This window comes from Pongo pygmaeus, chromosome 7, assembly GCF_028885625.2.
Source record: "Pongo pygmaeus isolate AG05252 chromosome 7, NHGRI_mPonPyg2-v2.0_pri, whole genome shotgun sequence".
Classification (NCBI taxonomy): Eukaryota; Metazoa; Chordata; class Mammalia; order Primates; family Hominidae; genus Pongo; species Pongo pygmaeus.
In genome coordinates, this window is record NC_072380.2 from 17569329 (window position 1) to 17588680 (window position 19352).

The following is a 19352-nucleotide window of genomic DNA, read 5'->3' on the forward strand; positions in this document are numbered from 1 at the left end:
CTTTGGGGAATCGGGAAAGGGTGGGGGGTGGTGAGGCATAAAAGACGACACACTGGGTACAGGGTACACTGCTCGGGTGATGGGTGCACCTGAAATCACCGCTGAAGAACTTATGTATTTATGTACATAGTTGTGTCTTCCGCATCTAATCCTGAGTTTTTTTTTTTTTTAGCTTGTTCGTAGCAGGGATTAAAATACAGACCCACAGTATGCAATCAGGAACAAGTTCTTAGCATACTTGATGAATTCCCCTGTGCTCACTTGCTGCTTATAGTGATAGTACTTTAACTTTTGGAAGTGGAGAAATTACCAAAAATTATTGATTGGGGCAAGGGTCAAGGATGATTCAGAGCTCAACTCTCTCTCTGCGTCTAGACAGAGTTGTAATCTAACACAGAACCATTTTTCCACGTATTCCCACCATTCTCTACATCACATCCTATCTATTAAAAGGATCCTTTCAGCGCACCAGATTAGTTTGCCTTGACTTCTTAAGCTGAAAGAAACTCATTAGTTTCTTTCCGGGTGTCTTAGAGATGCTGGGCTCTTCTTCTCCCTCATTAGAAGGCCTATCTTCATTATGGGTATTTCTCTACTTGAAGAAAATAGAGTGTTTAGAAGTCTTATTTTTAAAAAAGGGGGTAACTGTGATCAGATGGATATGCTAGTTTGCTTGCCTGTCGTAACCATTTCAGTATGTATATTAAAACATCACGATGTAGAACTTAAATATATGCAATAAGAAACAAACAAGCTCTAGAATCTGAAACAAGAAAGTGGCCAAAAATCGTAGTTGCAATTATTAGTATTTGTTCCATTTTCTTTTTATTTCTCAACAAGTTATCTTTGCATTCACAGCAAGATGTCCTAGAAAAAGACACTATATAGATACAGGTTTGGGTGTATGAACAGTAGGAGTGGCGAGTCCTGAGGGAGGCACAGGGGATAATCTGGGAGGATTTGTTTGCTAGGGTTTTAATTTGACAATGAACTGGTTACTTTTAAATTATCATGGTAGAATCCTAAGTGCCTCGACAGTGATTGGCTGTGTATGAGTTTGCACTCAGGGTACATTAAGCAACTGGATGGTGCTAGAGAGGTAGATGATGAAATACTGTTCTGTTGCTTGCAAACCAGCACATTCCTGCAAGCAGGATTTGTTGAAACCTTCCTGCGAAAGATTCTTAAACAAACTTGGTCTTTGTTGATGTAAGATAAATGAAATGGGGAGGCTGAGTACTGAGAGTTTGGGAAGTTCAAAAAATTTACACAAGCTTTACTTTTTGGTAGTATTCATAGAATGTTTGTCTTTTGATGATAGGGAAGTAATTTGCATATACCTTAGAACATTCCCTCATGACTAGCTAGTGGACTCAATCTCTATACCCTAGATTTTTAAAAAGCAGATTTCTAAATACTCAGAGAAAATATGGAGATAATTCTATGGACTATAACCCTAAAAGGTGATACTTTTTGGCAAGAAGAAAAGACAAATACAATCAAAATCCTAATCTGATAACAAATGCTCTGAGTTAGGAACAAGAGGGGCAGATACCAGAAGGTTTCATTGTAGCTGCCATGGGAAATCATTTCAGGGATTCAGATTTAAAAGGTGGAAGAATAAAGTAAAAAGTATGGGTTTGTGAAAAATGGCAAAGAAATGTTTGATTGGAAGCTTGTAAAATAGGAAGGCGAACAAGAAAGGAGAAGCCTGGTGTGGTGGCAGCAGATGACAGAGAAGCAGAGCTCCTAAATCTCTATTTTGCTTTTGTCTTTACAAGAAGAAGGGCCACCTGACTAGGAGGACAGGACAAATGACGGAAAGGGAACCTGAAACCCGAGTTGGTGAGAGAGAACCTCACTGTTAAAACTAGTTCACAGTTTCAGGTCTGGATGAATTACATCTCATGACGTTGGAGGAATTTTTAGATGTGTGTGTGTGTGGAGTGACTAGAGATCATCTTGGAGGTGCCCTGAAGTATGAGGAAGAGAGAAGAAGAAAGGAAAGAGGCAGTTACCCTTATTTTCAAACTGGAAGCCAATGTAGATGCTGGAAACCATGGATCAGGGAGCTGAAGACCATCCACCAGAAAAATTTTAGCAGTGTGTGGTATCTACTTGGAAAAGAAGTAGCTGATCTCCAGAAAGCATCATGAGTTCACTAAGAACACGTTACGCCTAACGAACTGCATGCCGTCTTTCTCCACGGTTATTACACTGGTGAATTTGGAAAGTTTCAACATAATGTATTAGGATTTCAGCAAAGCACTTAATATATTGTGATAACCTGGGGATAAGTTCGAGAGAAATGTGGATTTCTAGTTGGTTGCATGATATACCAGAGTGTTGATCAATGGGTCAGTATCAACCTGAAGGGACATCTTGGTGGCATGCCATGGTACTCTGCCCTTGGCTCTGTCAGGTTTAAGTTTTTAAAATCATTCATTTGGATTAACATAGAAGACCTGCTTTTCAAATTTGCAGTGATACACGGGTAGGTAGGGTACTTAATGCATGATTGACAGACTTGTGTTATAACATGACCTCAAATAATATGAAACTTAAAATGCTGAATTTAGGTGTTAAAATAATCAGTGAAGCAAAATGGAACCAAGAAGACCACACTGTATAGAAATATTTGAGAAAAAAGACATGAGGGTTTTAGTTGACTACAAACCAAATATAAATCATTCACTCCCTCATTCATTCATTGGACAAATATTTACTCCTATCCATGTTTCAGTCACTGGGAAAACACTGGGGATGTGACAAATGAATAAATATAGGCCTTGATTTCAAGAAACATGTAGTCTAAAGGAATATATTAATTTCGTAGTGTTGTCGTTCAAAGGTACCACAAACTTGGTGGCTTAAAATAAGAAATAGATTGTCTTACAGTTCTGGAAACTTGAAGTCCAAAATCAAGGTGGCAGCTGGACTATCTGTGCTCCTTCTGAAACCTGCAGGGGAGGGTCATTCCTTGCCTCTTCTAGCTTCTGGTTGTGGCCGTCGATCTTTGGCGTTACTTGGCTCACAGCTGCATCACTGTAATTTCTGCCTCTGTCATCACATGGCATTCTTCGTGTGTCTCACATGGCATTTTCCTCTTCTTATAAGGACACCAGTGTTACTGGATTAGTGACTTAACTTGATAACGCCTGCAAAGACCCTGTTTCCCAGTAAGGTCACCAAATAAGGTACCAGGTTTTAGGACTTCAGCATATGTTTCTGGATGGAGGACACAATTCAATACATAACAAGGAGTAAAATCTGTCTTCATCCAAGTAGTTGACTAATTAGGATTTTTTTTATGTGACATAAAAATACAGAGTTCTGTGAGAACAGGGTGACCTAATTTAGCTCAAGGGAGTGTCGGGTGATTGGGAGCCATCCAGGCGAAGACGGGAAGGAGTAACTTTCCAGGAAGAAGAAACAACTGTGCAGAAAACCCTGGGGCAGTCAGAGGCTTCGTGTTCTGAGGAAGTTCAAGGAGCCCAGGGCAGCTCGAGTGGAGGAGGAGGAAGCAGAAGACAGCTGAGGAGACAGGGAGGAGCAGACCCAGCAGAGCTCCGTATACTGTCGGGTGCTTTTTAAGAACAAAGCAAAAAGAATTAATAGAAGTAGACAAAATGGAGGACTATCATAAGCTAATTAGGCTTTATATTTGCTTCCCTACATCTGGAACGCTTTGTTTTCTTGAGAGGGTGATATTTTAAGCTAATAACTGTTTTTCAGTGTGGTCATTACGCTTTTTTTGTTTATTTGTTTTTTTAGAGACAGGGTCTCACTCTGTTGCCCAGGCCGGAGTGCAGTGGCATGGTTATGGCTCACTGCAACCTCTACCTCCTGGACTCAAGGGATCCTCCCACTTGAGCCTCCCCGCAGGGAGCTGGCACTACAGGTGCGCATCACCATGTCTGGCTAATTTTTATAGAAACGGGGTTTTGCTCTTTCCTTCAGGCTGGTCTCGAACTCCTGGGGCAGTCAAAGGCTTAGAGTTCTGAGGAAGTTAACTCCACCTGCCTCCGCCTCCCAAAGTGCTTGGATTACAGGTCTGAGCCACTGCCCCCGGCCTGGTCGTTACACTTTGAATTAATATATTTATATGAGGGGAGAGAAATCTTGGGAAGGTAGCTATTTGGAATTAGTTGAAGGAGAAGACTTTTCTTTGTTTGTTCTTAGGGCAGAGTTAGACTAATGGGTAAGAGTTATAGGAGGAGAGCTCCATGAAATAAAAGCATTGAGAGCTGCATAAGGAGAAGACAGGATGTCCTTGAAACTTGGGGCTCTCCGGGCCCATACAACATGGCCGCCTGTCAGGGATGAAAGGAATTCTGAAGGAAAGATGAGAGGGGACCGGTTTCCTCTAGGGTCCCCACAAAAATCATCCACTAGAGTTTCAAATGTGATGTTAAGATTTCTAAAATGTATTTACATGTACTTTATAATAAAAAAGGGCATTATAAAGGCTTTAACATTAAGTGTCACTGGGGGATTGTTAAATAATTGAAATTCATTTAAAAACCTTTGCAGAGTTATTTAGACACTTCTGCTGCACTCTGTTCAGTAACACTGGTTTTCCTTACACTCTGCCGCAATCACAGTAATTGTCCTTAACCGCATGTCTTGTGTACGTACAACCATCTCTTCCGTTTTCTTAATGTTCTCTCTGCTGCCCTTAGTTGACTTGTTCTATCAAGCTCATTTCTAGGGCTCAATTGCCAGTCATTTATGGCCAGCGAAATGAATCCTATTTAGAAGTGATGGTGTATAAATAGCAGTTTTCCCTTCATTGGGGATGGGGGGAGCAAGAGGACACATTGTATAAGCAAGTGTCAATCCTACTCAAGTGCCATGGTACTCGGTCTCTACAGAGGGACATTTTCTTTGTTTTTATTTATTTATTTATTTATTTTTTTGAGAGATGCAGTCTTGCTCTGTCACCCATTGATGTGATCTTGGCCCACTGCAACCTCTACCTCCTGGGTTCAAGAGATTCTTCTGCCTCAGCCTCTCAATCGGCTGGGATTATATGCGCCCACCACCAAGCCCAGCTAATTTTTGTATTTTTAGTAACGAGGGGGTTTCACGCCATGTTAGCCAGGCTGGTCTCGAACTCCTGGCCTCAAGTGATCCGCCCACCTTGGCCTACCAACGTGCTGGGATTACAGGTGTGAGTCACCATGCCTGGCCCAGAGGGACATTTTCAAAGAAGCTGCCAAAAGTCCCTTGAAAAGGAATTTCAACCTTCCCTTGTGTTAGGTTGGTGGGTGCAGAAGTAATTGCTGTTTTGCCATTAAAAGCAGTAGCAAGAACTACGATTACTTTTGCACCAACCTAATACCTCTTGAAGGAGACCCCATTTGCATTCAACACCAGCACTTCTCCACATCCCCTTATCTCTCTTGCCGGCTTTTCCTGGCAGGTGAATGAGCGGGAGGTTCTCATTTTACAGGCTGCTAGCTTTTCCCTGCCTCCTACCCCATGCTATATAAATAAGCCTGGTTTCTTAGCTTTAATTTTCTACGTTCCCCCCCGCCCCCCATCCCCGGTCCGCCGCTGCTTCTTTGAGTCAGAAGGAAAGCTCAGGAGCTGACAGGATAAGAAAGAACCTTCTTGCTGTGTCCCTGCAGTAGCTCGGATGGCCTGGGAGCCGGGACAGAGGGAGAGGGCAAGGGGGCAAGGTGGGGGCAGCTGGATGTGGCAGTTCAGTCAAAACCTTTTCACCTTTATGTGAGCCAGAAGACTTATGTGCTAAGGGTAGTAGGAGGACAAACTGGGCTACAGTACTCGTTGGAGAATAGCAACATGCAGGGCTAGAAAGCCAGGCTGGGGCCAGGTCACAGAGGGATGGTTTGGAAACCCAGGAAAGTTGCTGAAGTTAGTTGGCAGAAGGCAGATTAGATACAAGTGTGAGTAAATAGATTTTTTTTTTTTTTTTTGAGACAGGGTCTCTCTCTGACACCCAGCCTAGCATGCGGTGGCACAGTCTCAACTCACTGCAACCTCTGCCTCCTAGGTTCAAGCGTTTCTCCTGCCTCAGCCTCTTGAATAGCTGGGACTACAGGGATGTGCCACCATGCCCGGCTAATTTTTGGACTTTTAGTAGAGACGGGTTTCGCCGTGTTGGTCGGGCTGGTCTTGAACTCCTGACCTCAAGTGATCCTCCTGCCTTGGCCTCCCAAAGTGCTGGTATGATAGGCGTGAGCTACTGCATCTAGCCAGTAAATAGATGCAAAGCCTTAAAACTGAAATCTCATTCTTTATATAATATTTAAATTTAATAAGAATTAATTGTTATTTTAAAGTATGCTGATATTTCTAAATATTTCTAAGCATATTTAAAATGAAGGAAGCCTAATTCATTTACAAATCTCCATACAGTGTGGTTTCAAATAATTGCTTCCTTTTCTGGGCATCATTGAAAGTCAGGGCTGGGAAATAACAGGGCTGGTTTCCTGGAAATGGTGTAATTCAGAGCCTAAGATAGGATATCTCTCTCTCTGTCTGCATCTTAGTGCTGCAAGACCTGAAGGTCAGATGAAACTCCTCTTTATAAGGAAGCAGCAAGAGCGGGGAGGAAGGGAGTTTCTCTCTCTTCTTACAGTCTTCTTATTTGAAAATACTGCAGCTGTACAATGGCCGTATATTGTATGTAATACAAAGCCACTATAAAGGTTTTAGAGGACAGAAAAATAATTTATAGTTTAAGTTTTGTTTTGGGGTGACAAAAGATTAAAAAATGAGTGTTGTTAAAAAGAAATTTGAGAAACTCCATGAGTAGTATGATATATGTGTATATGGATATATTTTTAAAATTTTTGCTTAGATTGCAGGGTGTCTAATGCTTTTTATTTTTATGAATTATATTCTTTGTAAAACCTACTTTTCACACTTTATTTAAATATTTTAAAATTCCTATTCATCAGTGATTCCAAAATAGTTTTTAATTTATGAGATGGTTTGAATTTTAAATTTTATAGTAACTTAAGCTGTTACTATTCAGAATTAAAAATCAAAATACGTGTTTTTAGGAATTTCTGATTAAGACTTTATAGACTAATATGATTATTTTAAGGGTTTTTTTTCTATTTATCAGGGAAATAACTATAGTTGCTGTTAAATATTTATGTGAAAATTCAAGATCTTTTTCCAAGGAAGGAATTGTTTCAAATAAAGTAACAAAGAGGAAAATTTGGACTTCGAATTGATTTTAAGAAGTGACTGATTAAATAAATTGTCAAAATTTCAAAATGAGTCTTAAAGATTATGGATATTTCTTAGTTATTAAAAAAAAATGTAGCCGGGAGCGATGGCTCACGCCTATAAGCCTAGCAGTTTGGGAGGCTGAGGTAGGCGGATCACCTGAGGTCAGGAGTTCGAGACCAGCCTGGCCAACATGGTGAAACCCCATCTCTACTAAAAAAAACTACAAAAATTAGCCAGATGTGGTTGTGGGTGCCTGTAATCCCAGCTACTTGGGAGGCTGAGGCAGGAGAATCACTTGAACCTGGGAGGTGGAGGTTGGAGTGAGCTGAGATCACGCCGCTGCACTCTAGTCTGGGCAACAGGGCGAGACTCCGTCTCAAAAAGAAAACCGCAGCAATTTTAGAGTGGAATAATGGCTGAAGAATCAGATTAGTCATAGCTTTCCCCAGGAAAGCTTCCCTGCTGCCTCCTGACCCCAATCCCAGTGTGAGCATGGAGTCCCCTCCTGTGTGTCCCAGTAGTACCCTGGACTTCCCTTACCCACAGACATCTAGCTTTACGGTAATGGCCAGTTTACTTGTCTTTTTGTACCTGTATCCCCTTGCCTCCTGGAATTTTGTTTGGAAATTGCATTTAGATTTCTTTTTTCTTTTTTTGAAATGTCTAAGGCTTGATCTTTTAGAGAAACTGACAGTTTATTGAACAGCTAATAAGTTGAATTCAGTCTATGCAGTAATATAAAAATTAAAGTCTGGAGAAAACTTAATTGGAGAAATTGTTTACATTTATGGCATATTAATAAGTAGAATAGAAATGTGACAAGCACATCAGTCTTCAGTTTTAAGGACCACGTTATTTCCAGTTGTTTTAATTTTTTTAATTGTTCTTGGTTTGCATGTTCTAGATAGAAATTTTAGAGGCTCTGAATCATGAAGAACCAGCACCCTTTTAATTGCTTTCTCTGAGCACACAATAGGAGTATTTTATTCAGATTTATTTGAAGCCAGTATGAACTTGCAAACTTCTCTGAGCCAATAGCAGCATTTCAACAGTCTATCAAGAAGCTAATGATAAAAATCTATGCTCATACATTGTTGCTGTGTTTTAAGAAGAACCAAATCAGAATATGTTTTTCAAAATTCAAAATATAGTTTCAAAAGTGACCATTTTGTTTCAATAAATGGCTTTTCAGCAAAACCATAAATCCCAAGTCAGTATCCCTCTAAATTTCTTGAACTTGAACTGAAAATGAATGTGAATTCTGGTTAAATTCCATTTCTGCCACAGTTGAAGGAAAGAATTTTGTCTAGCACTGAGACAAAAGTGGTTGAATTCTAACAATTAATTAAATTAGGTAACTTTTACAGGGTGGGTGCAGGGTGGTGATTTGAAAGGGATACACTTTGGCTCTGTTTGGAAAGAGAATAATTAGAGGAAACCAGAGCGTTCTAAAGTATTTCTCAGCTTTTTGCTTTTAGACAAAAAGCTTTCTTATACTCCATTACCCTCCTGGTCCACGCACATACTTCTGGCATCTTTAATCTGAAAGTCAGTTACTAATCCAGAGAAAAGTGAAGCTCGCTTCCCAAGCACAGGCTATTTATTTAATTTAAGTTCCAGAGTACATGTGCAGGACGTGCAGGTTTGTTACATAGGTAAACGTGTGCCATGGTGGTTTGCTGCACCTATCAACCCATCACCTAGGTATTAAGCCCCACATGCATTAGCTATTTATCCTGATGCTCTCCCTCCCCTCACCCCACCCCCTGACTGTCCCCAGTGTGTGTTGTTCCCCTCCCTATGTCCATGTGTTCTCATTGCTCAGCTCCCACTTAAAGTGAAAACATGTCTTTGGTTTTCTGTTCCTGCATTAGTTTGCTGAGGATAATGGCTTCCAGCTTCATCCATGTCCCTGCAAAGGACATGATCTTGTTCCTTTTGATGGCTGCATAGTATTCCATAGTGTGTATATACCACATTTTCTTTATCCAGTCTATTATTGATGGGCACAGGCTATTTAAAAAGGGCAGCGGGAACATGGTTCTATCCAGGTCTTTGGGATTTCCTTGGCATCCTTGAGTTAGCTCTAATTTATGTGGACAGTGGATTCAAAGTGGAATTAAGGTAGTATTGAGTGGTTTGCTTTTTAAACAACAGTTATGCTCATCTTTTTAAACAGTTTATCTGAGAAGTGATTACCCTTTTGTAAGGATGAGTAGGTCGGACACCTGTCATCACAGTGGATAACCACCCTGAAATCCAACAGCATTTAGAGGAGGATTACTGAATTGTGGCAAGATTTGATGGACAGTGTCAAAGACTTAGAGATCTAATCTTCAGTAAGCTAGAAAACCCACTCATTTAAAATACTTTGTTCCATGAAAATATCATTCCAAACAGAAAAAATCTGTTTGGAATTCTGATAATTCAAGGAGCTCAATGTGGAAATTTTAGCTGTATTCTAGAGGCATGTATTTAAAGTCTCTATGTGTTTGCTTTTTCAGTTTTAGAACACGCGTGCAAGTTTCAAATGGAAAAAAAAAAAACAAAGACAAAACAGAACCCTCCTTGCACAAAGTTATACTGAAGTCAATCTGACATAATTTGTTGATTCTCTGTTATTGTTATCTGTAAACTATATGACATGTAAAGTTAACGTTTTAACTTTGGAGTGAATAGGAGTTCAGTAGTCTACCGCCCAGCTTACAAATCCATGTGTCCCTTCCCACTCGTCCTCTTCCTTGACTCTCAAGGTGGAGAAGCTAAGCTCTGTTGTCCACCCACATCTCTTCACCCCACTGCCCTTCCCCTAGAGCTGCTCAGAGTCCCTTGTGCCTAGATTATTCGAGTAGCCTGTTTACCTTTTTCCTTATCTCTAGTCTTGATCTTTCTCATCCCTTATTTATAGTACAGTCAGAATGATGTTTCTCAAATTCTACGTCTGGCTTAAAGTTCTCCGTGATTTCCTACTGCCCGCAGGGTCAAGTTCAAGCTCCTTGCACGGCCTAGGGACCCTTCTGCTTAGCTCTGCTTACCTCTGGCTTCCCCTTCCCTAAGCTCTATGTGGATTGAACTACCCTCTGCTTCTTTACTCTTGCTGTGAACACTCTCTGCTTAGAACACTTGTGTCCCCACCGCCCCATCCCGCCCTCCTTCTCACTGAGCTTTCAGATGGCTAAATTTAACTCATCCAAACATAGCTGTCTCCAGGAAGGCCTCTCTAACTACCTGTATCCCCATCACAGTCAGAGTTAGGAGCCCTTGCAGTGCCCTGCTTCCCCTATGCACAAGCATAGCTGTCTCATATTGCAATGGCTGTCATCTGTGTGTCTCTGCAACTGCAGGTGGCACTAAGGAAGCACTGGGGCAGCCTATTTATGGTTGTTTCAGGGCCTGATAGGGTGCGTCAAGTATTTGGGGGAATGAATAAAGTAGTGGAAGTATTTATAAGAAATTTACATTTTTGGCTGGGCGTAGTGGCTCACGCCTGTAATCCCAGCACTTTGGGAGGCCAAGACAGGTGGATCACTTGAGGTAGGGAGTTTGAAACCAGCCTGGCCAACATGGTGAAACCCTGTCTCTACTAAAAATACAAAAATTAGCTGAGTATGGTGGCAGGCGCCTGTAGTCACAGATACTTGGGAAGCTGAGGCAGGAGAATTGCTTGAACTCGGGAGGCGGAGGTGGCAGTGAGCTGAGATCATGCCACTGCACTCCAGCCTGGGTGAAAGAGGGACACTCCATCTCAAAACAAAATTTTTTTTTACATTTTTTAACAAAAGGTAACCCACTAACATTCAAGTCTTAAGTGTTGTAGGGACTTCCCTGATTCAGGAATCTTAAAAAACCTTCTCCAGTATGGTAAAATATTCCCAGTGCTTCCCTCTATATCCTTTCCTCCATTAGGTGAATTACTGCTCTGCTGCTGCCTTACTTCCGTGATTCATTGGCAAAAAAAAAAAAAAAAAAAAAAAGTTTTAAATGTTTTTAGTAAGTACTGTAGAGCCCTTGGTATTCCTGGGGCCTTGACTAGCTCTTACATGCTCCTCATTCCAGTAGTGGGCATTGGGAGAAATGATGTTACCGATAATCCAGATTGGTTGTATGTATGTCTAAAAAGAAAAGATTTTCTGGCTGGGTGCAGTGGCTCATGCCTGTAACCCCAGCACTTTGGGAGGCCAAGGAAGGAGGATCACCTGAGGTTAGGAGTTCAAGACCAGCCTGGCCAACATGGGGAAAACCTGTCTACCAAAAATACAAAAAAAACAGCTGGGTGTGGTGGCAGGTGCCTGTAACTACTTGGGAGGCTGAGGCAGGAGGATCACTTGAACCCGGGAGGCAGAGGTTGCAGTGAGCCAAGATTGCACCACTGCACTCCAGCCTGCCACAGAACAAACAAACAAACAAACAATTCTACCTTATGTCAAGCTATTTTTTTCAAGGAGAGAGTATATACGTCTGTGGGTAAAGGGCAGAATTAATGCAGGCTAAACCCTTTAAGTACCGTATTGGAAAGTGAACAAATTAGAGTTATTCTATCATGGAAACCTCCTTTTGGAAAGAGGAGGAATTCCCAGGAAATGTAGCAGAAATGGCTGAAGGTAGCAGATTGGAAGAGTTGACAGTGGGAGTAGAGTGGGGTGAAGCAGGCCCGCTCAGTACCATCTTGACCTTTGCCAGTAGCTTCTGGTTTCAAGGAACAGAGACCACTCTAAATAGCTGAAGTGCACAGGAGGTATGTCCAAACCATGTCGGGGAATCTTGCACACCCAGCATTAGAAGAGCAGCAAGGCCTGGGGGTACAGAAAAGCTCCCCAGGCTCCTCTTGCCCTGCCTCCCTGCTGGGGCAGCTGCCTTTCACAACTCTGTCCTCCTCTGAATGACCATGGTATGGCTTCTTTTATTTATTTATTTATTTTCAGATGGAGTCTCGCTCTGTCACCCAGGCGGGAGTGCAGTGGCACGATCTCGGCTCACTGCAACCTCTGCCTCCCGGGTTCAAGCAATTCTCCTGCCTCAGCCTCCCGAGTAGCTGAGATTACAGGCACACAACACCATGCCTGGCTAATTTTTGTATTTTTAGTAGAGATGGGGTTTCACCATGTTGGTAAGGCTGGTCTCAAAACTCCTGACCTCAAGTGCTCCTGAAGCCTCCCAAAGTGCTGGGATTACAGGCACGAGCCACCGTGCCCAGCCCACCCTGTGTGGCTTCTACTGCCAGCCTGTGGGTTTCTGCACCTTGTCAAGCCGGTCCCCAGTGTGTGTGACGTCAGCCTGCACTGGACCATTTGACCGACCTAATCATTTTGTTCTTTAGAGCTTCAAGAACATCTAATTGAGCATTCCCAGCCTTTGACTATTTAACCCTGAGTCAGGTGTCTCTCTGGTCCAGTGATCCATGACTTGGGGGTATGGAGACAGTGCTGTGGGGAGGGCAGGAGGCAGTGGCGGGATCCCAGGTAAGGTAAAAAATTCTGGAAAGGGCCATTCCTCATGTTTGCAATGGCACATATAAGGTGACAGGTCCTAGCAGCTTGGGGAGAGGGAACAGCTTGTACCCACTGGCAGTCAGAGTGACATACTAGCCAAAGATTGCTGGAGACCTATGGGTGTGGGCATCTGCCTAGTGTCCAAGCCTGCCACCAAGCTCTGGTCGGGAATGCAGTGTGCTGACTGGGCAGGGACTCCGGTTACCAAGGTGCCGAGGGCTTTGCTTTCTTCATTTTAATTTTTGCTGCTTCTGTTCCCCAAGCCTAAACACAAAAGTTGGATGCTTCATTTAATTTTTTTTTCTGCATCTCTTTGAGCTAACTAGGTACGCCTATTCCCACTGTAATGTTGCTTTTACTAAAGTGAAATGGAGTCACATGTTTGGAAGCACCAGCTGTCTTTACAGACTTCCCAGCCCTTTATTTGTTGAATGTCTTTAGGAAGAATGCTTGCCTGTGTCTAGATTCTGTATCAGAAAATTTGAAATAATATGTTTTTCCTCTAACTTCCTGGCAGTACTGATTTGGTATAAAAGGGAAGAAAATGTCAATGTTATTACTACACTGGTTGTAACTTTGTAGTGGCCTCAGTTGTGTTTTTTGTTTTGACCTGTGTCTACACTTGCATGCACTTCTCTGGAGAAAATTCTGGAGGAAGAAATTGTTCAGAAAACTTGATTTGGAGAAAAGATAAGTTTTGCACCCAATAAAAGTGAAGTGAATATGAAAGAGTGTTCTTTGTTTTTCCAGAAAAATTCAGGCTTAAGTGTTGAATGCAAAGGTTTGTGGTTTCTGTTTTTGCTAATCAAGGCTGAGCAGTTACCACTTGTGATAGTCTTTTATCCTACATTATGCTTTTGATGAATTTTTAAAGAAATTAATCTCTCAAAACTTAGCAAAAAGAATAAAAGTCAATAAATCCATGGTATTATGGCTATATCTTTTTCCTCTTTACTAAATTATTTAACCCACATTATAATTTGAAAATTTATCTTGGAACTTTAACGCTGTAGAAACGTTGGGTTTGGACATTGCAAAATAAAAAAGATCTAGGGCAAAAACAATACGGTAAAGATCCTTACTTATCTATATGATTTAATTACTTTTTTTTCCATCAGTCCCAAAACAGAAAGAGCAGATGTCTCACCACAAAACTAGCAACTGGAATGAAGATAGAAAAAATTGGTTATAATTCGGACAAACTAATTTGTCGAGGGTTTATTGGAACACCTGCCCCCCGCCGGTGTGCGACAGCTAGTTTCTCCTGTAAGATTTATTGTCAGGGCCTGGGATACTGATATAGAAGATTAAGTTTGAAATGTCAACCTTTACTTAGGGGAGGAAGGGAAAGATTCATTTCTAAGTGACTCAATGCAACATCAAACTTTTGAACTAAAGTGAAAATCCAGGATCAACTTGTGACTATGATTAGCAGATTTGGAAAGATTTCCTGGGATCATTGAAAGGATGTTTGCTCCATTAATGTCATCAGGGTTAGGGATTTACTAGACCTAAAATTCTGTACTGTCAAGTTCATGGCCTGGGCTGAAGAAGTTTTAGAAGGAGGTAATTCCAAGTTGCTGAGGAAGGAATTTAGCTTTTTGGCAAGAATTAATAGGGCCTTATCAAGGAATAAGATGTGTAGAAACGGTTATACTTAAGTTTGGGGCAGAATGGGGGTGGGGGCTAAGAAAGATCCACATGCATCATTAGGCTCATGAAAATCATTCAGAGACTTTTCTGCAGCACAGCATGTTGCTAGTTCCTTCCAGCCCTCCCTTCGCTAATTCTATTTTCAGATCTAAGCTAATATGCACATATTTATCTTCCTCAAGAGACGCCACTGTCTCAGCAATTAATAAAATAATTGCTTATTGAAGAAAGATATCTATTTCTGGTATTGCCAGAATCACTTGTGACCTCATAGGGATATTGATTAGAGCCTTATATTCTAAGGACGAGGACACGAGTGTGAATTTTATATGGGCCTCTTCCCAAAATCTGCATCATTGTTCTTATACTACATGCATGTAGGTTTCATATTAAATATGAGCCCTTGGTCACAGCCGCAATAACTGACAATGGTTACAACGGTGCAGATCATCTGCTCCTGGAAAAACAAAGTCTGTGCCCTCCAGATTATTGGAATCACCTCCAAAACCCCTGCATTTTATCTCTGCATTTGTATTTGTTGTATAAGTAGGAAGGATGTTTTTCTTGGGCAGTAAGTCCCCTGTAAAAATGAGAGTAAGATGGTCATAACCATTTCATATAGGGAGCTTATCTTTTTAAAAATGTTAAAAACGTTATAAAAACTTCAAAAATATGTACATATCAAATTATATCACTAATATTAGACACAAATTTTTTTCTCATTCTCTTGTTGCCACACTACTTTCATATATCAGTGTGTCTCGACAAAAGCATATTTTACAAACGTACGAGATTCACTTTCTTCATCTGCTAAGCACTGCATGATACACCTGCTAGGACTCAATAAATGTTTGTTTAAAAATGACTCATTAAATTGACCCAATATGTTTTTTCCTTACTTTTCTCCCATCTCATTATAGTTCTACAAAATTAGTTCTGCATTGTGGCTTTTGCAATCCGTATTTTACCAGGCTGTGCGTAGTTGAGATTGTTTGCAAAGGACATTGAGTAACCTGCCAGTTCTGAGAAGTTTCTGACGTATGCTTTTCTAATTACTCAAAAGCAAATGAATGCTTGACAAATGGGATCTTTGTCTTTTTTCCCCAGAGCAAAATGGAGAACCTGACTACACATAAAATACTTTTCATCTTTAATGGGAAAGAAGTAATTTGCCTACACAGACCTCCCCCCAACTCCTCCAAAAAAGAAAAAAAATAGGAAAGAAGCAGTAGAAATCATATCTTATGTGATTAAAGCTGTGCATTTCTATAAGCAGTCCTGCTTCCTGTGTAATCTGGAGTGAATTAAATTCAATTTCGTGTTGAAGAGATGACCATCACTAATTTATTCATTTTGGGTAACTTAATAATAAAAGCTTTTACTGTTTTAACGTTTTCAAAGGAGGTTTGTTTATTGGTCGACTTGCTTATTCTTTTATTTTATGCTGTTTTTTCTTTAGAAATTTCACAAATAACATCATAATCACAGTACCAGGAAAAAAGGATTTAATATAAGTTTACCCGCAATCCTATTAGCGCCAGAATCTTTCCTTTGTTTTCCTTGCTTCCTTCCAGATCCTTTCTCTTTAAATATGCAATAGTCGTAGAATTTATGTCTTTTATTCATAAAAGTCAAGGTTAATTAAGTACTCCACGATGGGCATGTTTTATTTGGTTAAATGACGAATGGGTATGTTTATCAGTTGTGTTCCCAGAGTTGTATATGACATGTCTCATTTTCACGTGATCTTAAATCATTAATGAACTTCAGTGGGTCTTTGTTTCTGAGCACTTTTCAGTTGGCAGTGGTTCCTAATCCTTGATCTTTGTACATCTCTGTGTAAAAATGCTTAAATATTACGGAAGCTCTGCATTTAGTAACTACCTTTCCCACCCCTCCTGGCCCCCTCAGTTGGTCTTTATATAACTTCCACTTTTTGCTTCTCAATTCTTTTTAAGCAGAACACTTATCTTCTAGATATATGAGAAAGGGCTATTTAAGGGTTAGCCAGTGGTAGAAATTGATACACATTTGATTTATGGAAGCATTGATAGGTTTTGACTTTGAAAACCTGAATATGGGCAAAACTGGAGATGTCAACGTCTTTGCAGATTTTCCCACAAGCATTTGTGAAGTGCCATTCTTTGGCACTCAGTCAGGTTGGCACAGAAGATACTGAAGATGTGTGAAAGTTTATTTTTCTCATCAAGGAACGTGTCCTCTATTTTTTATTTCTCCTTAGGCTTTTCTTCATATTCTTTGACTTACCTGCTTTCACTATTGGAAGCTCTATTTATATTTATATTGATGTGTAGATAATGTTCCTCAGTTATTTCCTCATCTGCTGAGTTATGTTTTGGTAGACAATCCCATGTACAGCTCTTTCATTTTTAATATTTCTTTTGCATGTAAGTTGTACATATTCATTGGAGACAAATTAGAAATAGGTGTTAGCAATATAACATATGAAATACAGAGAAGTAAGAACCTACCATCTAAATATAATTACTGTTAATATTTTGATATGTTTTGCTTTAAGCCTTTTTACTGTAATATATGCGTATGTATTTTTTCTTAACTAATATTCATACCTTGTTTTATAACCTGATTTTTTTCAGTGTTAGATTGTTTAGGCTTGCAGGAGATGGGGAGTGTGACTTTTTGTCTACTTTATTCATTCCATTTTTAAAAGAACATAGAATAATATTTGGCATGGACTTTGGAATTATTTATTTAGAAATCTCAAATATAATAAGCATGTGTATTTTAGTACAAATTCATACTTAAAGCGTGGTTGAATAGCCATTTTAGATTTCAGCAGGCTTTGAGAGGTGATTTTTAAAAAATTCTAAAAAGTTCACATCTGCTTCACATTCATTGTTTAAAATGAAAACAGAGAAGCTCACACATGCTTGATAAAGCTGTAGAATACGTAACGATTAAGTTTTTACGTGCTTTTAGACGATAGCTAAGTCCTGTAAGGCTAGAGACCCCATCTATATAAGACATCATTCTACACATATTCCCAGCACAATTCCTGGTGTTTAGTAAGGCCTGAAAAATCTGGGCCAGGCATGGTCGTTCATGCCTGTAATCCCAGCACTTTGGGAGGCCAAGGAGGTAGGACTGCATGAGCCCATGAATTCAAGACCAGCATGGGCAACATAGTGAGACCCCGTCTCTACAAAAAATAAAGAAGTTACCCGAGCGTGGTGGCACATGCCTGTGGTCCCAGCTACTCAGTAGACTAAGGCGAGAGGATTGATTGAGCCCAGGAAGTTGAGGCTTCACTGAGCTATGATCACGCCCCTGTGCTGCAGCCTGGGTGACAGAGTGAGACCCTGTCTCAAAAAAAAAAAAAAAAAAAAAGAACCTGAATTAAATGGATGGTTGAAGTAAAGAGAGACAGAACCTAAAAGATGAGGCAATTCACTCCCTTCCTTGTAGTGAGAATGAAATTAGCCATCTCTTGAAATATATTTCTGTCAACATATCGTTAGAAAATTTTTAGCTTGGACATGGTGTCTCACACCTGTAACCCCGAGGCTGAGCTGCTCTGGAGGCTGAGGTGGGAGGATTGTTTTGAGCCCAGGAGGTTGAGGCTGCAGTGAGCCAAGATTGTGCCACTGCCCTCCAGCCTGGGCGACAGAGTGAGATCCTGTCTCCAAACAAAAACAAAAACACAGAATTATAATATGCGAACAAGAATGGCAAATCTTTTTAATCACCCAAGGCTGCTATATTCCTTTGCTTGCCACATAAGCCATTTATTGCAGTCTCTTATAAAGGGATGTGTATGCTACAGGAAATTGAACTACAGGAAATTCGAGGCTCTGGTTATTAAACCTTCCTTCTGACTGCTCTGGGTCACTGCATCTCTTCTAACAAGTGAAACACACATACACACACACACAAACACACACACACAGCTCTAATTGTGCCTGGAAGCTAGGTTACCAAAGGGAAGGATGATGATTCCAGATCAGCTTCTAACCTCCTCCCTTCTGCTCAGGTCGCCTTCGTCAGACGTCAGCATGATTCCCTGCAGAGCCGCGCTGACCTTTGCCCGATGTCTGATCCGGAGAAAAATCGTGACCCTGGACAATCTAGAAGACACCAAATTATGCCGCTGCTTATCCACCATGGACCTCATCGCCCTGGGTGTTGGAAGCACCCTTGGTGCCGGGGTTTACGTCCTCGCTGGGGAGGTGGCCAAGGCAGACTCGGGTCCCAGCATCGTGGTGTCCTTCCTCATTGCTGCTCTGGCTTCAGTGATGGCTGGCCTCTGCTATGCCGAATTTGGGGCCCGTGTCCCCAAGACGGGGTCTGCGTATTTGTACACCTACGTGACTGTCGGAGAGCTATGGGCCTTCATCACTGGCTGGAATCTCATTTTATCGTATGTGATAGGTATGTTTCAAAAAAGAAGTCTAACTTGTGTGGAATGGAAGAAATCGCAGCCCTGAGTCACAGCCCTTAGGTTCAGTTGTAGGTGTTGGGTACATCAGTTGATGTCTGTGTGTTTCATTTTTGTCATCTCGAAAATGTCTCCTTCTAATTACAAAATTCTGTGGGGTTTTTTTAAGACAGTCTCACTCTGTCGCCCAGGCTGAAGTGTAGTGGCGTGATCTCAGCTCACTGCAACCTCTGCCTCCTGGCTTCAAGCGATTCTCCTGCTTCAGCCTCCTGAGTAGCTGGGATTACAGGCACCTGCCACCATGCCTGGCTAATTTTTTGCATTTTTAGTAAAGACGGGGATTCACCGTGTTGACCAAGCTGGTCTCGAACTCCTGACCTCAGGTGATCCACTCACCTCAGCCTCCCAAAGTGCTGGGATTGCAGGTGTGAGCCATGGCACCCGGCCACAAAATTCTGTGATTTTTGCTTCATCTCTGACTATGCCTTTTAGTGGGCTTGCAAACTTGTTAAGTTATAATTCTTTATTGCAAATAAAGTTACCTGATTCCGTAGTTATGGATTTGAGCGTTTGATGACTACTGT

The 19352-nt window shown here is 41.1% G+C and overlaps 1 protein-coding gene across 4 annotated transcripts in view; it reads left to right on the forward strand.

Annotated features, from left to right (window-relative positions):
* Window positions 1-19352, forward strand: part of SLC7A2 (solute carrier family 7 member 2) — a 73169-nt gene that overhangs the window by 27740 nt on the left and 26077 nt on the right. For all 4 annotated transcript variants that reach the window (XM_063668532.1, XM_054498503.2, XM_063668531.1 and 1 more), the window contains one exon: window positions 18364-18761. In XM_063668532.1, the coding sequence (XP_063524602.1) occupies window positions 18386-18761 (376 nt within the window). In that variant the 5' untranslated portion in view covers window positions 18364-18385. The remainder of the gene's footprint in view (window positions 1-18363; window positions 18762-19352) is intronic.